Source organism: Drosophila innubila, assembly GCF_004354385.1.
Source record: "Drosophila innubila isolate TH190305 chromosome 3L unlocalized genomic scaffold, UK_Dinn_1.0 0_D_3L, whole genome shotgun sequence".
Classification (NCBI taxonomy): Eukaryota; Metazoa; Arthropoda; class Insecta; order Diptera; family Drosophilidae; genus Drosophila; species Drosophila innubila.
This window is the reverse complement of record NW_022995376.1, coordinates 10,850,680-10,871,136: the sequence shown is the minus strand read 5'-3', so window position 1 is coordinate 10,871,136 and position 20,457 is coordinate 10,850,680. Positions and strand designations below refer to the sequence as shown.

The 20,457-nt window shown below is 41.8% G+C and overlaps 4 protein-coding genes across 6 annotated transcripts; 2 read left to right on the top strand and 2 right to left on the bottom strand.

Annotated features, from left to right (window-relative positions):
* Positions 1-48: 48 nt before the first annotated feature.
* Positions 49-4,778, bottom strand: LOC117786780 (unconventional myosin IC). Its single transcript, XM_034625163.1, has 7 exons — positions 4,552-4,778; positions 3,528-3,669; positions 3,354-3,469; positions 2,833-3,295; positions 501-2,764; positions 336-435; positions 49-272 (listed from the first exon to the last, which is right to left on the bottom strand). The coding sequence occupies exons 1-7, from the start codon at positions 4,557-4,559 to the stop codon at positions 258-260; spliced, it is 3,108 nt and encodes a 1,035-aa protein (XP_034481054.1). The 5' UTR covers positions 4,560-4,778; the 3' UTR covers positions 49-257.
* Positions 4,779-7,207: 2,429 nt separating this feature from the next.
* LOC117787027 (putative uncharacterized protein DDB_G0291608) lies at positions 7,208-8,119 on the top strand. The gene is made up of 2 exons (XM_034625466.1): positions 7,208-7,238; positions 7,310-8,119. The coding sequence occupies exons 1-2, from the start codon at positions 7,208-7,210 to the stop codon at positions 8,101-8,103; spliced, it is 825 nt and encodes a 274-aa protein (XP_034481357.1). The 3' UTR covers positions 8,104-8,119.
* Positions 8,120-14,045: 5,926 nt separating this feature from the next.
* LOC117786779 (probable E3 ubiquitin-protein ligase HERC4) lies at positions 14,046-18,761 on the bottom strand. 3 transcript variants are annotated; one of them, XM_034625160.1, is made up of 11 exons: positions 18,265-18,761; positions 18,024-18,201; positions 17,658-17,894; positions 16,631-17,357; positions 16,306-16,567; positions 15,921-16,244; positions 15,567-15,854; positions 14,688-15,509; positions 14,517-14,630; positions 14,268-14,453; positions 14,046-14,174 (listed from the first exon to the last, which is right to left on the bottom strand). In XM_034625160.1, the coding sequence occupies exons 1-10, from the start codon at positions 18,331-18,333 to the stop codon at positions 14,301-14,303; spliced, it is 3,174 nt and encodes a 1,057-aa protein (XP_034481051.1). In that variant the 5' UTR covers positions 18,334-18,761; the 3' UTR covers positions 14,046-14,174; positions 14,268-14,300. The 3 variants fall into 3 exon arrangements, with proteins under 3 accessions (XP_034481051.1, XP_034481050.1, XP_034481052.1); XM_034625159.1 differs by having other exon boundaries at positions 14,046-14,453; XM_034625161.1 differs by having other exon boundaries at positions 14,046-14,453; positions 18,039-18,201.
* Positions 18,762-18,912: 151 nt separating this feature from the next.
* On the top strand, positions 18,913-20,346 carry LOC117786840 (lipid droplet-associated hydrolase). The gene is made up of 2 exons (XM_034625250.1): positions 18,913-19,402; positions 19,463-20,346. The coding sequence occupies exons 1-2, from the start codon at positions 19,195-19,197 to the stop codon at positions 20,188-20,190; spliced, it is 936 nt and encodes a 311-aa protein (XP_034481141.1). The 5' UTR covers positions 18,913-19,194; the 3' UTR covers positions 20,191-20,346.
* Positions 20,347-20,457: the final 111 nt, after the last annotated feature.

Sequence of the window (20,457 nt, the reverse complement as noted above, 5' to 3'; positions counted from 1 at the left end):
GCGTCACTACATCCCTAATTTTGTACCCATAAAAAGAACTACACGGAGTTAAATATAAGCTCACATAAATATAAGATTTATATAAACAGTTGCATACGTTTAATAGCGGAACATAATACATACATATATAAAATCAAAATTACACGCCTCGTTGCATTAACAAAATACAAAAATACAGTATAAATTACACGAATATAGGTAACAAAACAATTGTCGTTTGATTTAAAGCCATTAATTAGGTATTTGTGTTAAATTCCTTATTGACCAGCAATCTGCAATGAGATAATAATAAATAGTAAGTAAAGAAATTGGGTTTACGCATTGTATTTACTTACAACAACAAGATGGCCGCTCTTATCACGCACAATTCCCGGCTCGGAGCCCGTTTGGATGTCTATGACACCACCCTTTCCCTTGACCACGTTGTGTTCCAGCCTAAAAAGATCGGTATTAAGTTAGTAACTAAGCTCATAGATTGATCCGAGTTCCTTGGCACTTACGAATCTCTGTCCACAATGGAAACGATGTTGGCGGTGCCAACAGTGTCAATGATGTAGGTGCAGAACTCGATGATGTGTGGAATGATGAGGATCAAATCGCCTTTGTCCTTTTTAAGTTCCAGCGGTATCCGTATCACCATCAAGTCGTCGTTGTGGTTCGTCAGCGTAAAGTCAATCTTCTCCAGAGGCAGGCGATGCTTCTGCTTGTAGCTCTTGCCGTCCAGGACATAGACAGCCTTGTTGCTGAGCAGGATGAAGCGTTCGCGTGACTTGTAACCATGTCGATCGAACTTTGTGCAGACTGACTGATATTTGAGTTGCTCGCTGCCAAATGTGCTGGCCACAAAGTCATTGACACGCTGGATGTGATCCTTGGGCACACGATCGTCCTGGAACCAGGCGGGAACACTGCCCGCATAGTTGTTCTTCTTATTCTTGAAGACCTTCTCGGCGAGAACCTTCAACTCGAACTGTCGCTTACGCTGCGGCGTCAGCTTCAAGCGGTAAATCCTGGCCAAATGCAGGCGGTGCAAGCGATGCAGATACGTGGACGCCTCCTGGCAATGTCCAGGAGCTGAGGGCCAACTTTTGTCGAGCACCTTGGTGGGCAGCTCCTTGGCCAGTCGCAGCAGCCACATGCGCTTGGTATTCGCAATGAAATCCTCATTGAATCCATTTGGCGGATCGTTGCGCGTTATGAATCCCTTGATGAAGGCACGAATCTTGTCGGCGGCTTCGCGACGCTGCTTCGCCGCCTGCTGGGCCAGACGACGGCGACAGTAGCTCTGCAGACTGATGACCAGAGCACGCAGCTTCAGGTACTTGCGGCGCTGGAGCAGACCCTTCCAGTGTGCCTGAATGATTGAAGCAATGTCGTGCTTTTTCGCCTGGTAGGCATCCTCCGTGTCGAAGAGTGTGCGTGGCCAGCGGATGAAGAGCTTCGTCTCGCCCATCTTAAACTTTTCGTTGTCATAGCCCAGATCCTTGACTAGCAACTGGACAGCAGCCTTTGCTCCGCCAGCTCCCTTGTAGTTGGGCCAGGTGTTCTTGCTCAGGCACTTGTAGCGATTCAGGAAGAGATCATAGCTGCGTCTGTAGGCGAAGCCGGCACGACGCACACGCAGATTCTCCATGAGACCCAGATACTTGACCTGATGCAGCACCAGCTGATCATCAAAGATGCCCGGCGATTGCAGATCATTGGGTTTGATGCAGCGAATGTAACTGGGCTCCTTGCACATCAGAATCTCCATCAAGTTGTTCAGCGAGGTCTTGAACTGTGATATGGCCGTCTCGGGACGCTTCTTGCTGCGCAGCTCCTGTTCCGGGAAGCAGGAGCGGACAATGGCGTTGCCCGCCTTGCTCAGGGTTTCCTTGAGATCGCGGAACAGCAAATCGTTGTTCTTGTCCAGGAAACCATTGACGCTGTAGGTCACCTCGCCGGCATAGTGCACCAGACGGAACTCATCACGTCCCATGATCTTCTGCACATGGATTGGCGCCTTCTCGTGGCACACATAATGATGATGCTCGGCCAGCTTCTGGGTGAGCTTCTCCAGGAAGGTGCGATCGGTGGGTTCACCCGGCCGCAGACACTCCTCATCCAGAATCGAGATGATGCCCTTGTGCTTCTCCTCAATCAGATTGCAAATGACCTTGTTGTCGAAGTACTCCACGGGAATCCATTCAATGCCCTCGCGTCTATATTCATCCTGCTCCGACTTGAGGGTCAGCTCGATGAACAGTTGCTGCAGCTTCTCATTGCAGAAATTAATGCAGAACTGCTCAAAGTTGTTCCGCTTGAAGATCTCAAAGCCATAGATATCCAGGATGCCCATGACATTGTTACGTGCTCCACGCGTCTCCTTCGCCTGCAACGAGATGTTCAGACGCTGCACCAGCCAGGAGAACATGCGATCGTAGACAGCCTTGGCCAAGGCATCTCGGGCATAGATGGCCAGCTCCTGGTTCAGTGGTGAAGTCACCACATCGCCACGTGCATCGATGGTGCGATGCGTCAACGCCGCTTCCAGTTCGCTGGCATTGACACCGAGCAGGCGGGAGATGGTGACAACCAGATCACGATTGTTCACCTGGGCATTGCCCTCGACCTCGTTGAAGCCAATGTTGCCCAGATGCAGTATGCTCGCCACAATGCTAAAGATCTCACGCTGCTCCTCGCCGCTGAAATCGATGACACTCAGTGCCTGCTGCACCTGCTTGAAGTTATCAGCATCATTGATGCTGGCTACGCTGCCATTGACCTGTCGAGAGATGCTTCAAGTTAGTTGCGTTCCGGGTACATAAGGATTATAATGTTTAGAATTCCTACCCCATCGCTCAGGTAACTGTAGCTGACCAGAGCACGCTCCAGGCGCAGCTCCTGCAGCAGTGTGGCATCCGCACCCGCCACCAGCTGATAGAAGATGTGGAAGTTACGCTCTCCAGCAGTTTGGGCCACCACTCGTGACTTCTCCAGCAGATAGTTCAAGATGTTGCCACCAATTGGAGCACCCTTGTAATCGAACTGAATGTCCATGTACTTGCCAAAGCGAGAGGAGTTGTCATTGCGATTCGTCTTGGCATTGCCAAAGGCCTCCAGCACGGGATTACTCTTCAGCAGCTTATCCTTGACGCCCTCAACGGTTGTCTGGTGACCCGAACAGGCGGCAATGTATTGCAAGACCTTCTTGGAAGCCTCCGTCTTGCCGGAACCGCTCTCACCCGAGATGAGCACGCACTGACCGCGATTCTCCTCGATGAGGGAGCGAAAAGCGTTGTCCGTCACCGCAAAGCTGGAGAAGATTGAAGCATTTAGATGGGAACAAGAGTTGGAAAGAGTATTCAACTAACATATGAGGTGGCATCTCATAAAAGTGCTTGTTGCGATACTCCTTGATGTGGGCATCGGAGTAGATGGGCAGCTGCTTGTAGGGATTCACCGAGATGAGCACCTGACCAATGTAGGTCTATAATTGAGAGAGAAATAAGTATAGTTTGAATTAAAGCAAAGTGCAGGCTACTCACATAGATGAGGTTCTCCTGGAACCGCTTCTTCAGATTGCCAATGAATGCATCCTCGCTCTCATAATTCTCGAGCAGCACAAAGTCCTGAACTCCAGCACGATCGCGTTCGTGCAGACCCGTCTCCATGTTGGGTAATGAGAGGCTAAAAGGAGGAATAAAAGCAAGAATTAATAATTGAAAGTCTGGGTATAAGGGTTAAATTTCTGGCTGAGATTTTATTAACAAGTGCTATATTTTTTTTTAATTTTTAATATAATTTCTAAGTTCATGGGAACTGCCCGCGCACTCAAGTAATTTCTGGCTAATCGCCATAAGGTCTTTTTATTCCTGATGTCGCTAGGTTCGATTTTATATACAATCAGAAGAGTCGTATTATTTGATAAGATTTGGTTAAGGCTTTTGGCCCTCCACTAAAAACGACAGCCAAGAATTTATAGCATTCGCATGATTAAGGAAATGGAGATTTAAGCTGGAGATGCGTTTAAAAGCTATTACCACAATTATCATATTAGATTGATCAAATTGTGAGTAATGCATATAAGAGAAATATTCAGTTATTTAGATAATATAAACATTCCTGAATATAAATAGAAGTGTGTGTTGGGCAGGTGCAATTCACAGTTGAGCTTATCAATGCCATATATTTCATATCTGGAGGAAAGACTAGAGTTATTGGGTCTAGAGTTTATTGGGCCGTTTCAACCTCTCTCCCTTCTCTGATATCTCTCTCTTAGCAATTAAATCCAAATGCGTTGATTACGCAATGAGTTTTATATATTTTTTTTGCCATTCTTTGGATTAAGTTGACAGTTAGAAGGTGAAATCTGGGTGTGGCTAAGAAATGCAAACGGAAATTGCTGAACAAGTTCTGATATTGATAGCATGATGTAAGCACTTAAAATGTGAAAAGTTGACACCATCACTCAAGTTGGTTTCTTAATCAGTTAGCAAAAAAAAAAGACAACATTTAAACAAGGCCAATAATTATTGGTCTAGATAAGTTGCTGCCGGCATACTCGTATACCTGGCCATGATGAAGTGTTTGTTTATGGTTTATCCTTATGAGTAGATCTATCTCTCTCTCTATATTTGTCTTGGTCTCTCCCTGGGGGCACTTGACACTGTTTACACTGGAGGAGCACGTATACACGTTGGATTCTCAATCAATTTCTGCACATCATCCGCACGTCAACGATTGCGTTGGCAAACTAACTCGATCCCAGAGTTGGCAATAACGTTTTAACCATCAATACTCGATTGCCATAGTTGTATTTGAACGACGTTATCAATCGCTTTAGCAGCACAGAGAGCACTCCCGATGGCCCAATCAGCCAAAGATTAGATAGTGCGTTCGCATTCACGCAAATAACGCCTGTACTCAGACATGTACATATATACTAAGGAGTATGTTTAAAATATATATCTAAGCTATTGCTTGATCCACAAAATAGTTATAAGAACAAGATGCACTATTTCTATAATCGAAATCTGTTTTATTTTATTTCATATTTTAATATTTTTGTTGATCAATTTTATTTTATATTTTAATAGTTTTATTGATCACTCCGTCGATCTGTAATGATCACGTTTTGACAGCTTGAAGCGTACTGGAAATTTAAATTGCAATCTCCATAGGAACACTCATGAGTCAGCTTTTGTCGCCCTTGAGGCAACTGCAGTTTCCCCCAGAGACTCGGTCCATTTAGCGGCCTGTTATCAGTGTGCTAAATAATTTATTAAGTACATATTGTATTACATTCAATTTGTTCAATGTTGCTTTTGTTTTGCCGTTTAATTCGTTGACAAATGAAAAGAAGAAAAGAAAACTATTTGCGGGAAAAAAGAAAAATAAAGAGAAGGGAACCTCAACACCTGTTCACCTGGAGGGGAAATAAACAAAAAAAAAACTGCATGTTTAAGTAATTACACAATGTGCTTGCTCTTGGCCATGTTGACATGTTCCCGTCAACACTCACACACCCATTTATATTCACATTCACATTTATAATCATATTCATATCAACATCCATGTCCATGTCCATGCACAACAGTTTCCATCGATTTGTCACATTTTTCCTTTAAAGCACGTAGTTGAGTTTTTAAGTAATCATAGTCGTAAAGAGAAATTCATCCGAAACGAGCATCGCATCAATTCCCCAAGAAAGTAAAGCTGCCTTTTTTACTTAATAACAGATATTCAATTTTTCCATTAATAATCTTGATAAGAGTTTGTAACTGTCAGCTATTAACAGGTTATTGCCAATCCTTAGCTTATGGTCAAGAGCTTTGATTAAAGATCTTTCATTTATCAGTCATGTACATTGTACAGGAACCGGTTCAAGTCTTATATTTAAAATTTGTATTAATTTATTTAAAGTTCATTTTATTTAACAAAAATAGCTTAACTACAGATGTGACTTATTATAAGGTGAGTAGTCACATATGATGCATATCCCATGATTAATTTAAAGTAATAATAATAAAATAGAAAAATAAAATTAGCATTGATTAGTCGATATTTTACTCTATATTCTTGTTGTAAATTATTTTACATTTTCTGTAATTGAATAGTTTTAATTATTAAAGCTAATCATTAAATCGCCTTATCTATATAACTGAGTTCACTACATCTTCTCAATCTTAAATATGAAGATTGTAAAGTAGTTCAGCTATCGTTATCAATATCAATTTATTCTCTTGCACTCACACTAGCAACATTTCTACTTATATATGTAAGTGGGGAGACTTGACATAATCAGTTCAACTTTTGATGGTTCTTCAATTAAAAAAGCGCCCAAAGTTATGCTTTATTTTCAGTTCTAAATGCCAAATGTCATTGACATCTGAACATGTTCCTTGGCATGAGAACACCTACTAAACATGCACATTATCTTACAATTCAGATTTCAACACCGTAAATTCATATGTGACTCCTGATATAAAACAGGTTACAAGTTCTCTTTATTTTTAATAGACGTCGTTGAGCTTTTAAAACTGTCCCATAACTCTTTTTATTGACCTTTTTAGTTGTAGTAGAAAAACCAAGCCACAGGGGGTCAATTACATAAAGATAAAAAAAAACCAGTTGAAAAATAGAAACAGAACTTTAATAATAAAAAAAGGTTCCGAAAAATGCGACTTACAAATGACGCAATTTCTCAAGCGACAACATGACTCGAATATGGGCTATTGAACTCGCCAGACCACTCTCTCTCTCTCTCTCTCTTTTTTTCTCTCTCTCCCTTCCTCTTTCTCTTTCTTTATTTTCAATGCTCTGGGCAATCGATTGAGATCTTTGAATGCATAAAGTTCCAAATTGTCTGTGCGGTAGACAAAAGCAGTCTCAAAAGATCTTCTACATTTATATGCAAATTAATCTATGATCTTATTAGCTACAACGACTAAAAAAATACTAAAGAACGGTCAGAAGGGAATTAAAACAAGAATCGAATGGGAGAAAGCAGATAATGACTGACAAATGGGTGGGCAGCTTAAATTTGGGTCTAGAGTCTAGACGAAAGATTGGAAAATGAAATTGGAAATGGGGAAATATTCTAATGAGAAAAACGTTAGCATAAAAAATCGATAAAGAAGATGCACTCTGCAGCTGTGGTTTAGGTTCAACTCTTGGGTATAAAAAGGTCAGCCTGCAGCAGTTGCAACATATTCCTCAAGCAGTCATGGAACGCAGAGCATCCATACTCTGGCTAGGTGAGTAGAAGGATTAAGTTGAACTTCCTCTCGATTAAATGAACTGCAATTAAATAAATCTACATTTGCAGTTGTGCTCGCTTTGGTGGGAAACGCCTTAGCCTTCCAGGAGAAGGCATCTCTGCAGGCAAGTCTGGTCCAGGTGCAATCCCAGGGACGCAACGAGGCTCAGGTGCAACAACAGCAACAGCAGCAGCAACAACAACAACAGCAGCAGACACTACAACAACAGCCACAGCAGGTGCTTGGCGGCAATGTTGAGGATGCATTGGGATCATCACGTGGCATCGAAGATCAGCTGTTGAAGACTATCGGTAAGGCTGGCTTCAAATACTTTGTGCCCTCCAGCTCGACGACTACTCCGAAACCGACAGTACAACATCAACACCATTACTATTATTCTTCAGAGGATAACCAGCATCCGCGTCAGTATCATGGTCACCATCATCATTCGCCACCGCGGTATCCTTGGCCCAGCTACCCGCAACCACCACCACCACCGCCACCGCAACGCCCCTGGGTACCACCGTATAATTCATGGCCCTATGGCTGGGGCTATCCCGGTTATCCACGCTATCCAAGTTATCCCGGCTATCCCAGTTATCCTGGCTACCCTGGCTATCCTGGTTATCCAGGCTATCCCAGCTATCCCAACTATCCTGGCTACCCCTACTATCCCTTTTATCGCTCCTCGGCCAATGAGGAAACCGACGAGGCCGGCATCCAACAGCCGGAGCTCAGTCAACGCTCTATTCCCGGTAGCTATCAGGCACGTGTTTTGGCCTCCACTGGCAACCTCGTCGCTGGCAAGTCCAACGGCGATGTTCTGCCCCTCTATCAGCTTCTCAATGTGGCTAGGGTCTAAGTGAAAATCATTCCCAAATTCAACGAAAATAAATAAAATAAACAAACCGATTTTAATGCGGAATATCATTTTCATCATTGATTAACCTATTCATTCATTCTGCATTTAAATTTTATTTATTTCGAAAATTTTATATTTTTTCGACTATCATCGTCAGGATAAGAATTCGATTCGAACTTAGATCCGAGACCTTTAATTTTTCTGTAAAAAATCATGCGAAATTGGTCAAAAATTTTGACTTGTAAGGTGGCTAGGTCAAAGGCCTGACAAACTTCAAACTTTCATAACTTTATCAAAACTCAACTGATTTTAAAGCGGAATGTCATTTTGATTATTGTTTGGCCTCTACATTTATTCTGCATTCAAATTTATTAGATATTAAAAGAAACAGAGAAATAATGTTAAACAAATTTCTAAGCTAATGACTGACTAAGCCGATCCTCTAAGCGATCTGATGAATCATAAAATAATTCAATGTTGATAAATACAAAGAAATGAGTGGAATATGTACTCAAATAAACATCTAACTTGTATACACCATACAAACTTAAAATATAAATACAAGTCTGACTGTAACTTGAACGGACTCAAAGAAATGATTATTATTATTTTCTCTCTTCAACATTGAATTCGATCCTCTAAGATCTTCAGACAACGCAAAGCGTTGGAATTTTAAGAAGAACAACAAAAAATGACTGAAGCAAAAGCCGACATTCCATATTTACAAATATATACAGTACAAATATATTTAACAAAACCCTAGCCATATTTACTCTCTACCAACTCGAAGCTCAGCTGTTTAAGATCCTCACTTGGAGCAATTTATGCAAAAAATAACAAATTCATGAGGTAAAGCCGGTATGCCCTCTGGTATTCCAGCAACAAATGAAGTCAATTGACGCCTCGACGATCGTTGAATCGGTTTACTCTTAATGATCGTCAACTTTTTCGGCTCTTGAATAAAAATAACCGCATGCCTTCATTTGATTTCGAGGCGGTTGCGGTTGCGGTTGCTACGGAGTTGAACAAGAAAAAACTGCAAAAAAAAATATCAGGGAACAATCTCAGGCTGCTTGCTGACTCACACATTGTCCAGTGATCGTCTGACGCATAGCAAGTTTTTGGATCAACAGAGAGAAAAAGAAAAAAAATAAATAGGAAACAAACACAATGAACAACTGATTTTCAAACATATTTATGGGGAGCGGGAATGGTGACAGAGATTAAATGTAATTTCAATTGCAAAAAGCTGTTTGGGAAACTTCAAACAGTTTCGCATTTACCTTAATTAAATGGGCCCGAAACCAGACTTTATATCTTTTTTGCAAATATATCAGATTTTCAGTGTTTCTTTCGGTCTTTCGTTTTTATACCCTGAGCCCATTGAAAATGGGCAAAAAAGGGTATAATGTGTTTGGCAGAATGTATGTAACAGGCAGAAGGAGGGGTGGCAGACCCCATAAAGTATATATATTCTTGATCAGGATCAACAGCCGAGTCGATCTAGCCCTGTCTGTCTGTCTGTCCGTCTGTCCGTCTGTTTGAACGCGTCGATCTCAGAGACTGTAAGTGCTAGAGACTTCAAATTTGGAATGCAGGTTTGTGAATACCATACGCAGGTCAAGTTTGTTTCCAATTTTGATGCGCCCCTTCGCCCACAAATTGAAAAATAACGATTTACAGGCGCAATTTTACATAGCACTCCTAACTGAACAATCAGTTGAGAAGTATGCGTATTAAACGACCCTGAAAATTTCAAAGCGATTGGCCCATAAATAAAGAAGTTATTTCGAATTTAGATTTAGTTGAATAATTACATTTGGATGGCAAATCAAACGTGCGAGCGAGACAGCATGTTCACGTTTGTATGCAGCAAGCACAAAGACAGAACGAATAAGTACCCATTTTTTTTGGTACCAAATAAGAATTAAGCGATAAGCAAAAATATTATCGATATCATGTAATGAAAATGTTAATGTATAATTTATGTATATACAAATATACAATTTGATTAAAATATAATTGTGTTAATATATAAATATGTATTTTTGCATGGCAAAAATCAGCAGAAGCTGATAGCTATGTATGTATGAAATTGCATGAGAGAAATAGCGATCATTTTGCAGCACTACTCTTGCATCTTTGCCGAGCACTGAAAGCTGCAAAATAATAATTTTAATTATTAATATTTTCGATTCCTTACACATATATAATAAGTATCTGCTTATTATCGTTGTAAAAAAAACTTAGCATTTTCCGCTTTAAGAATCTCATAAAATTAGACATTGCCTTTATTTCAAATTTCGCGCGCTGCAGCAGCCTTTGGCAGGCTTGAATTTGTTGCGTAAGTGGGAGAGTGAGAGAGGAAAATGGGTGCTGCCAGATTGCAGGCTGAGCAAAGTTGTAGTTTGTGGCTACTCTTGACACACGCTACATCGATTGCAAGCGATTACGATTACGACTTGCGATTTACCAATTTATCAATTTCTAATTAATTTTAAATAAGTTTAATATAATAAACTTGTTGTAATCGTAATCGAGTGATGTATTAGTTCAGTGAGGCATTAATAACGTAGTCTGCAGTGATAAGCACAGTGACTTCAGAAAACCGAAAGTTATTCATAGTTTCGCGTGTGTAATTTTTGATACCCTGAGCCCATTGAAAATGGGCAACAATCAACTTTTATAAAAGAGGACATGGGCTCAGGGTATCCTACTGTCGAGCGTGCTCGACTGTAGCCGCACCTCACCGCGAGCGAAGCGAGCCGGGGGTAGGCGAGCGAAGCGAGCAGGGGGCGGAGCCCCCTTGTTTTTTTTTTAATTCAATGAAAATCCCTGAGTTGACACTTTGGTATAACACTTGGCGTCGCCGTTTTCGGTAATCTTAATCCCAAACAAGACACGTTCTCGTTCAACCAACCGCCGTTTTAACAATGGATCGACAGCTCCACAAGCCCAAGAAAATGCTACGTGGTAGTTATAGTAAAAAACCTCTCATGGCCTATCGAAATTTATGATAACCGGGGATTTTTTTTACTGTCTGGACATTTTAGCTTGGGAAACGTCGACCCAATACAATATTTAACAATTTTCATATTGCTTACAACAAATATAATCAGAAACTATTTTTAATAGTTATTAGTTGGTTTTAAAGAGCTTACTTTCAATTTCATTTAAAAAGTCTGTTTTCATTTGCAAACACTTTTCAGCTTACAGGGTATTGTATTTGTCGCACTGACCTCATTCACGATCACGTTCGTATCTCTTAATGCTTGAGTCATTATATGGACAGTCCCATGCATTATCTTATCGAAACATTTATGTTTGCTTGGTGTGAATAGAAGGTAACCCAATGTCATAATGCAATTCCTCGAGTGTTCGCTTTATAATGCAAAAGAATTGCTGAGCTTATAACACCCTGTATATGTATATCGCAAATAGACACAAAGTTATCACTAAAAATTTAGTTGAAAACCAAGAGGTAGATAACAAAATCGATAACTGCTTGTCTAATTTTTGGTAATAAAACAAAGTACTGTAGAGTTCATAACAAACACAAATCAACCGACTGATAAATCGAAGAAACCAGTCAACAATTATATATACAAAAAATATGTGCACCTGACCAAGCTCGATAATACTGGTAACAATGTCTCATTATCGCAATTAACCAAACTAAAATGCGTGCAATTTCGAGGGCTCAATTCTTTCAGCATTTATAAAAAGACTTGGCTTTTATTGTTCAGATTTCAATGCAATAATTACATCATTTCCATTAGAAGCTTTGGTTTCTTCTCCCTCTCTGCTTCTCTTTATGACTCCTCTTTCATTTGAATTCCGTCTGTGAGGCAATGACATTGAAGCTAACGCTCCGCAAGCTTTCAATTTTGTGTGCACAACTGTGCTTCAATATATATTTGGCAAGCAACTCTGTCAGGGGAACAGTGGGTGGGAGAAGAGGAGAGGAGGCAAGGTTACTTGACGATCGCTTGCAGTTTGTTGTGGCTGAAGCTAAGCTGCTTAGCGTCTTGTCGCATTTGAAAATGGGTCAAATCAATAGAGAGACACTGTTGAAATTGAAAATGATATTCGATACCAATTCAATATGGGGTACATTGTTGTTATATGACTGCAGTGTATAATAGATATACAGTTACTCAAGAAGGTATTTTGACCAAACAATAAAAGGTTCAATGAAAATAAAGTTTTTTTATGTAAATACATTTTAAATTAGTTAAGTTCAAAGGATCATATTTTATATTTTTTACATTGTTCTTAAAACACATTAGCTACTATTATAAAAATAATATTTGGGAATAATTTTCATTGTCAAAACAATTACTAGACTGATTGTACATGCACTCACACACATACATACAAAACTATACATAGATACACATCCATACTCGTATCTAAGTACATTAAGCATAATGTTGAGTCGGGAGTCGAGTTATATTAAAGTTGACCCGCTTTGTTTGTATTTGTTCCTGCTATAAAACTGAGCAAACAAAATTAACAAACGCAGATAAAGTGTGAGCGAGCAAGTGAGAAAAAGAGAGTGAGTGAAAATAAGCAAATTGAGTGTGTGGGGTGCGTGTGCGAGTGTGAGAGTGTGTGTGTGTGGTCAAAAGGAAGTGCGCAGGAAGCGAAAGAGCCGCTTAAAAGCGAATATACGATATGATTGTGCGCTCGAGGTTAAAGTGTTGCAGCTGAGGCATGCCACAGGCAGAGCCACAGGCACATGGCCGTAAATGCCGCTTTATTAGACCCACATCATAAACATCAACATACACGTAAACCAGATTTGTGCTCGTCGTTGTCTTTGGTGTCCAAGTTCAAATTGTGTGTGCAAAGGAAAGAAAGTCTCGCTGTGCAAAGCCAATACAGAGACGGATCACGACCTGGGCAAACCGGCAGAACCGCTTTTTTTGCCTTAACATTATCTCTTTATATTTTTCTTCTCATTTTTTTTTTTTTTGTGTCTTCTTGACAGCATGCAACACATTTGATACTCGTTATCTGTCGGTCCAAAAGGATGCCACCAAGTTTCTATCATTCATATGCAAAAATTGCTGCTCTTGATTAGCTGCTGAATCTCTACATTAATTTCCAACTGTCTGTCTGTCGGTCTTTTTGTCTGTCTGTCTGTCTGTCATATCCGTAATGGCCAATTAGTGACAGTCATCGACAGTAGGCGATGTCGCTTCGCACGATTAGAAGTTAAGACCTCATTAAAAACATATGTATTTATGCACGTTCGATAAATGAAAGCAAGTACATAATTTCACTCACTGTCTGCAGTTGTTGTTTGAATTTCTATTCGGTTATTTTTTTTTTTTTTGATCGAGTACCGTTAGCTTGACCCGCCGCTGTCAACAGCAACGGCAGCAGCAGCGACGCGACGTCCCAAAGTTACAAAACGATCGAATAGACACTTGTTGCTTTTGCGGTCGCGACACTTGTAACGTGCTTGTTGTTGCTATTTATTTGGCTTTGGCACGCGTTCAGCATTCAAATCGTTATACACCCAAAAAGTTCTTAAGCGGCAACAATAAATCAGCCAGCTGAATAATAAATAATTTAAGCAAAGCCCGGCGACAGCAAGCGCACCTTGCTAAAGTTAAAACCTAACTGAAACGCCGCAGTCCAATTGCCGCCACATTTTGCACAGCCAGCCCACAACAACAACAACATTGGCATTGAATAGCGATGGTTTTTTCAGCTGTTTGGCATTTCGTGCCAAAGTCGTGTCGTGCTATTGACAATTCAAATGTCGATAGTGTGGAGTGTTAATCGCTTATCGATAGGTTTACTTTTTGAAATACAAAGCGATCACTGCTTATCTTATCGAAATCGGACTCTTGAGCGGGTAATTCAATTACTAACTGATAACCGCCGCAACGAGAATTTGTACATGAAGAAAACCAAAAAACATTTTTCACTTTAGGCACGCCACTTTTCATACTTCCTTTTATTTTTAATTCACAAATTTATATGTATAACAATGTGTTAACTATACTAAAAACGTTTGCTTAAACTATAACACAATAATATTTCAGTTGATTTGATCTCTGAAAAGAATTGTGTGTTTTAGCTTTTCTATTTTTTTAACTTATAATCCAATTCAAATGCAAAAATTAATATATAAATTCTCGAAAAAATACCTGTACTCAACATACGCGTAGATGATGAAATGATTAGATCAGACTAAAGCCCTGAGTTTGCTGTATCGCTTGCAATAGTTTAAACTTGAGTCGTTCCTTGGTCTTATAGCGTGGCAGATCCAATAGATTGAAGCAGGTGTGTGCAACGGGAAGGAACCGTTCATTTTGTGTGGGCTGTATGATGATCTGAAATTTTCAATGGAAAAGAAACAGTTAAGCAACCCTCTGATTAGTTTGTATTTCGTTTACCTTGATGGCTTTCATACCCTGAATGGGTATACGGTCAGAGCCCGTCAAATAAAGTAGGAATTTTTTCTTGTCATCTTCGGACAGATCGTGAAAGACTTCCCAGAACCATTTTACCTAAGAGACAAAGGATGCAATGACATTGAACTGAAAATCTTTGGCTGATAGACGAACCGTTTCATCGCCAGACGTGTAGCCTTCCTTGTAGTCGCAATTGTCTTCCAATGCCTGCCAATCGTACTCCTCATTTCCGACAACAACGGCCATCAATTCCTCCGGCTGAAAAATCTTCAGAACACGTCCAGAGCATACCCTCATGAAGCCTTTATGAAAGGCGCGATAATGCAGCTCAACGGATTGATTGAATATAAAATCAACGTAGAGATCAACAAACTCCTGCCTGTTTTCCAGCGTAACGGCAATATTGCTTCCATTGGGTTTAAGAGACTTGGTCTCTGACTCGCCGAAAACGTCGCGGGATATCTCGAAGGTCAAGTCGAATGTCTCCTTAAAGTCATCCCCTTCATAGTCCAGCAGTGCCTGCATGGAATTGGCCTCTGTGGGCGACATTTCCCGCAGATCGCTTAGATCGACAGGCTTCTCCAAAAGTTTTTTATAAAGCGCCAGTGGAAAAGGCAGATTTATGATGGTGAAATTATATATAGCCAACCCGCAAAGTACACCAACTAGGAAGTACATGTTCTCCGTTTCGAAGCTGACATCGGCGAACCACATAATGCGTGAGTCCTCAAACTCTTTGAACATGCCGTATTTGGGATCGATTAGATCCTTTAGCAGCAGCATAAAGAACTCCTTACGTACGCCGCCCGCATCCACAGCCTCCTCGCCGTGAAATTTGATTTTCAGCGGCTTCTTAAGATCACTTTGGCTATAAAGCTGCAGTTCACGCAGTGAATCCTGGACAATATTCTCTCGCGTAACATTTAAGACAATAAACTGTGAGATTTGTCCAAACCCGAGAAGATCATGAAATGCCTACAACACAGGAGCATAAAATTAGTATATATATAGATGTACAGCTTAACTACGCACATTGAAGGAGTTCGCCATGGCTGAGTGCATTTGAAGGAGCTGATCCGCTTGGAGCAGCGCTGTCTTGGCAGAAGCATCGAACAGGAATGGGTAGTTGCAGATGTTGAAGTCGTTAGTTGACTCAAACATTGTCCAGCGGAAGTATTCCTGCTGCACATCTACATAGTCCATCAGATCTGGCCAGTGAAAGAGCTGATAGCTTAGCCGATCCTCACGTAAATTGTTTACGCGACACAGATTATCCAGCAGCCGCAGAACAATTTCCAAATCCTTATTATTGGGCAAGAGCTAAAAGACATTTCAATTTGATTAACAAATGCTGGTCAAAATGAGGAATCCCGTGTATTTGCTTACCTTTTTCTGACGCGGTTCATTGTGATTGATGACCTCAATGCCCATCTTAAAGCTGATGATGTGCATCACCACGTGCAGAAAGTTGTTTACCATTTGCTCAAAATACTCTGACGGAGTGTGGCTCCACCATTTTTCCAGCACCTTGCGGGGATTATCCGTCAGCTTGAATGTGGCAAGGGCAAAGGGTACGTGCAGTGTCTTGTAGTGTTTGGAATTGACAAACTCATGATATAAAGGCAGTAATAGATAGAGACGCATGCTCTCCACATCCGCCGGTGAGGGGACAAGTGAACCAAGCAGATCCTTCGTCAAGTTATCCCAGATCTAAAAAATAAGTAAACTTTATTGCTTTCGCACTATTTCACATTCCACAGATGGAACTTACTACTTGCTTGATGCTCTGATTCTCCACTTTGCGTAGATTATCGAAAGCCAACTGAGCAGCTGCCAGATCCAATCCATAGTTGCGGGCGGAACATCCAAAGTGCTGGTCCTGGCTCAGCAAAAAGGAGCCGTTAAGGCAGGCTTGGCTTTTGAATATCTGTTCCATTGAGTGCAGCAGATCTAGATCGCTTTGATCGCCTTCCTTGAAGCGGGCACATTGCTTTGTGGCATCCGCCGTAAGCGCCAGGATCTGTGATTTGGGTCTGCAAAGGAAATCAGCATGTAATCAACATACATGTAAGGATTAACCAGAATCAATTGCTCACTCATAAATGCGACAGTCTGCAGGCGGCTTTTTATCCACATAGAGCGAGGTGGTCACTATCGATTGATCACCGCCAGAGAAGATCTGCTGTATCACAACGGAGACTTCTGCATCGCTAGATTGCAGCAATGCAGAGCCACTAGGCGAAACCCATGGACCGATGACCATCTGGGGCAGGTTTAGACTTTTAGTGTTACGTGTGCCCAATTGTCCGGAGCTACCCAGACCGAAGCCATAGATCCGACCTCGTGATGGCACCAATGCTAACGTATGTCGATTGCCACAAGCGACTTGGGAAATAGTGCTACCCATTAGCTCCACAACCATACGGGGCAGCATCTCATTGGAGTTGAAACCATGCCCCAATTGACCATATGCACCAGCTCCACAAGTGAATACTCCCCCCTCGTTGGTCAGAAAGACAGAATACTCATCTCCGCAGGCGACAAAGCGTACGCCCAGCGTTCGAAGCGTTTTCAGCTGTGTGGGATAGGCACGATTCGTTTCATCGTTGAGTCCCAACTGGCCACAATTGTTGCGTCCCCAGCCAAAGACTGCGGTTGACTTGGAGATGAGAAAGGAATGATTGCCGCCACAGGCAATGGCAGCCACTGGAATGCCCAGCAACGTGGTCAGTCGCATGGGATAGTTACAATGTTGGAGCTCATTGGGCGACTTCACTCCCAGCTGGCCATATATGTTGGATCCCCAGGAATACAGCTCGCCACCTGAAAAATGTTGAGATTTCAAAACAAGTCAAAATAAAGGATTATGACCCGGAATTTGACCTTTTTGCAATTCGAATTTCGCAAAACGCCGTCTTATTGCACGATAAAACTATCTTATTTATGTTGTGTGAAAATTTAAGTCTCCTAGGTCTTATGGTTTGAGCTGTGCAATGATCAGTGAGTGAGTGTTTGAGTCAGGACAAAGAGTTTTATATATAGGATTGTAGATGCCTTCTACTGTCTGTTACCAACATTGTCACAAACTTATAAGCTCCTTGTATAGAAAGCGAGATTACTCACAGCAAGTTAAAGCCAGGCTGTGATTATTGCCACAGGCGATTTGAACCACCGTTTTGGAGACTAGATAGCGCACAATTTTGGGCAGCTGGATAATCTCCTGATCGCTGGCATGTCCCAACTGGCCACACTCGTTGTCACCCCAGCTGAGCACCTGTCCCCATTCAGTTAGCGCCATGGAATGACGACTACCGCAGGCAATTTGGGTAACCACATACGCCTGCAGCTCTGGGATTTCCACTGCAATTAAACAATTACAAAACAATAAGTGCTGTGCCTGTTTAGCTTCAGAGAATGCGACATTTGATAATGTGATGGGAAATGAGGGGGGAACGAGTGTACAAACGAGAATGGAAGATTTGTACATACGAAATGGCGACATACGTGGCCTTTTGGTGGGCAGCTCGTGTCCTAGCTGTGAGTAATCGTTGCTCCCGCATGCGTACACCTTGCCGCTGGACGTGAGGAAGAGTGTATGACGATGACCGCAGGCTATCTGTTGTACTGCCGAATCCGGCTGCCAAGGTATCTTGCTGGGCACCAATATCTAAATAAAGGATTTTTCTCACTTTAAATCCCATTGGGCATACACATTTATGACGCTGCTAACCTGCTCATCCTCAATCCCGCCAAGTCCCAACTGACCGCGGGATGTGTTGCCCCAACAGTACAAATCCATGCCGCTTCACTCCGCTTCCTTTCGCTTCCCCTTCACCTTAACTTAAATATTCGTTGTATTATCGTTGATCGCAGCTCGAATTTCCCTCGCTCCTCACTTATTCTTTTGATACCTCACTTTGTTTAGATAGCAGCGAATATTCGAGAATGCGCCAGTGTAGTAGAAACATTCTTTTTGCGGTCGTGCAATTTGTTACTTTTTCGGCTTTATTCTTGTTCCACACGCACACAGATGCATTTGGCAGATGCAAAGCTGAAGAGATCTTAACGGGTTTTTGGCTGGGCCTGTGATTGCTTTTATAAATAGCGCATTGAGTACGCTTCTAACCGGAATATAGATTAAAATTCGACAGAAATCGCTTTTCTAGAAAAAATAACAAATTATAACAAATCAAAACCGCAACAACAACAAAAGAAACCAACAAATAATGACAGTGCTGCCAACTGATTGTAATTGTTGAAAGCTAATTCTGATAAGCTGCAGTTGCAGCTATCGATAATTAACTGGAATTCTTAAGCTTTTTTTTTATAGACGGGAGAGTGGACATGCCTTTATCGCCGCTAGCGTAAGCAAATTTGCAAATCAGCTGTGCCGTCTCAGTCTCGACCGGTGCAAAAAAATTGACTGAACTCTGCCCTTTTGTGCAATTAAAGTAAGAATGGAAGATTAAAGCAAAAGGCAACCGTGAGCAGCCGTTGATAATACCAGATAAACCGCGCAATTGAAAATTGAATCGATAACGGCTTTTAAGTGGTTTACCGCTTCAAAAACCGGTTGCATTGAATTCTCTGTGGAGAGAGTGGAATCTGATTGATTTTCACCTGTTTCACCTGTTTGTCGAGCTGTTGCCACGCCAACAAGATGCAGGAGGCATTTGTTAATTTAAATAATATTCCCACGCACATCCTGACGTGGGGCAAGTGGATCGAGGAGTCGCTTGGCGATGTCAAGGAGTTGGTCATTTGCATAACCGGTAATCCAGGGCTGCCTGGTTTCTACACCGAGTTTTGTGGTGCACTGCAGCGGGAACTGGGCGCTGATGGACACAATTTGCCCGTCTGGGTGATAGGTAAGTGTTGAAGGTTTCACATTAGTTGCAATTCGTTGGGTTACGTTGCTGATTTTGTAGGTCACGCTGGACATGATGATCCGCCCGAGGCAAGCGTACGCGAAGTTCCACAACTCAGCGGCAACCAGGAGCTCTTCAATCTGGATGGACAGATTACCCACAAGATTGAGTTCATTAAGAAGTATGTGCCTAGTCATGTAAAGATCCATCTCATTGGACACTCGATTGGCGCCTGGATGATACTGCAGCTGCTCAAGGATCAAGAGATACGCAATCGCATCAAGAAGTGCTATATGCTGTTCCCCACCGTGGAACGCATGATGGAATCCCCCAACGGTTGGACGTTCACCAAGATCGCCATGCCCCTCTATTCTGTATTTGGTTACGTATTCTTCAACGTGTTCAATGCGTTGCCCATTTGGATACGCATCTTGCTTATTCAAATCTACTTCTGGATCTTCTCCATTCCCAAGCAATTCACTGGCACTGCCCTTAAGTACACCAAGCCCTCGGTAGCTGAGAAGGTTGTCTTCTTGGCGGATGATGAAATGGCCCGGGTGCGTGGTCTACAGCGTGAGCTTGTCGAGAATAATTTGCATCTGCTCAAGTTCTACTATGGCACCACAGACGGCTGGGTGCCCGTCTCCTACTACAACCAGCTGAAATTCGACTACCCGCAAGTGGACGCACAGCTGGACACTAAGAAGATCGATCATGCCTTTGTCCTGCGTCATTCCAAGCCTATGGCGTCCATTGTCAGCAACATGATACAACAGAATCTGCAGTGAATGCCACGACAAGTGGACGCATTTAGCCAATTGTTGCCTAATCCTAAGTTTATAAGCTAAAAGTGTCGAAATTCCTTCTGGAGATGTGCTACCATTCACACTGGTACGCAGTGCTGTAGAGAAATAAACCCCAATAACATTTTTATCTAACATTAACTTTTAATTGCTAAGTTAATGGAACCAAGGACGTATTCACCTTTCAAAATAAAGTACTCAAAAATAGCAGCTGTGGTGAGTATGACATCTTATCAGTAAATTCACCTCGTG

Coding starts and splice junctions, on each gene's coding strand:
- LOC117786840 (XM_034625250.1), top strand. CDS start 19,195: ATGCAGGAGGCATTTGTTAATTTAAATAATATTCCCACGCACATCCTG. Junction 19,403..19,462: donor TTTGCCCGTCTGGGTGATAG/GTAAGTGTTGAA, acceptor CTGATTTTGTAG/GTCACGCTGGACATGATGAT.
- LOC117787027 (XM_034625466.1), top strand. CDS start 7,208: ATGGAACGCAGAGCATCCATACTCTGGCTAG. Junction 7,239..7,309: donor AGCATCCATACTCTGGCTAG/GTGAGTAGAAGG, acceptor CTACATTTGCAG/TTGTGCTCGCTTTGGTGGGA.
- LOC117786780 (XM_034625163.1), bottom strand. Junction 2,765..2,832: donor ACAGTTACCTGAGCGATGGG/GTAGGAATTCTA, acceptor ATCTCTCGACAG/GTCAATGGCAGCGTAGCCAG. Junction 436..500: donor TCCATTGTGGACAGAGATTC/GTAAGTGCCAAG, acceptor CGATCTTTTTAG/GCTGGAACACAACGTGGTCA.
- LOC117786779 (XM_034625159.1), bottom strand. CDS start 18,333: ATGGATTTGTACTGTTGGGGCAACACATCCCGCGGTCAGTTGGGACTT. Junction 17,895..18,023: donor GCCACGTATGTCGCCATTTC/GTATGTACAAAT, acceptor GTTTAATTGCAG/TGGAAATCCCAGAGCTGCAG. Junction 15,510..15,566: donor CCATGGCGAACTCCTTCAAT/GTGCGTAGTTAA, acceptor CCTGTGTTGTAG/GCATTTCATGATCTTCTCGG.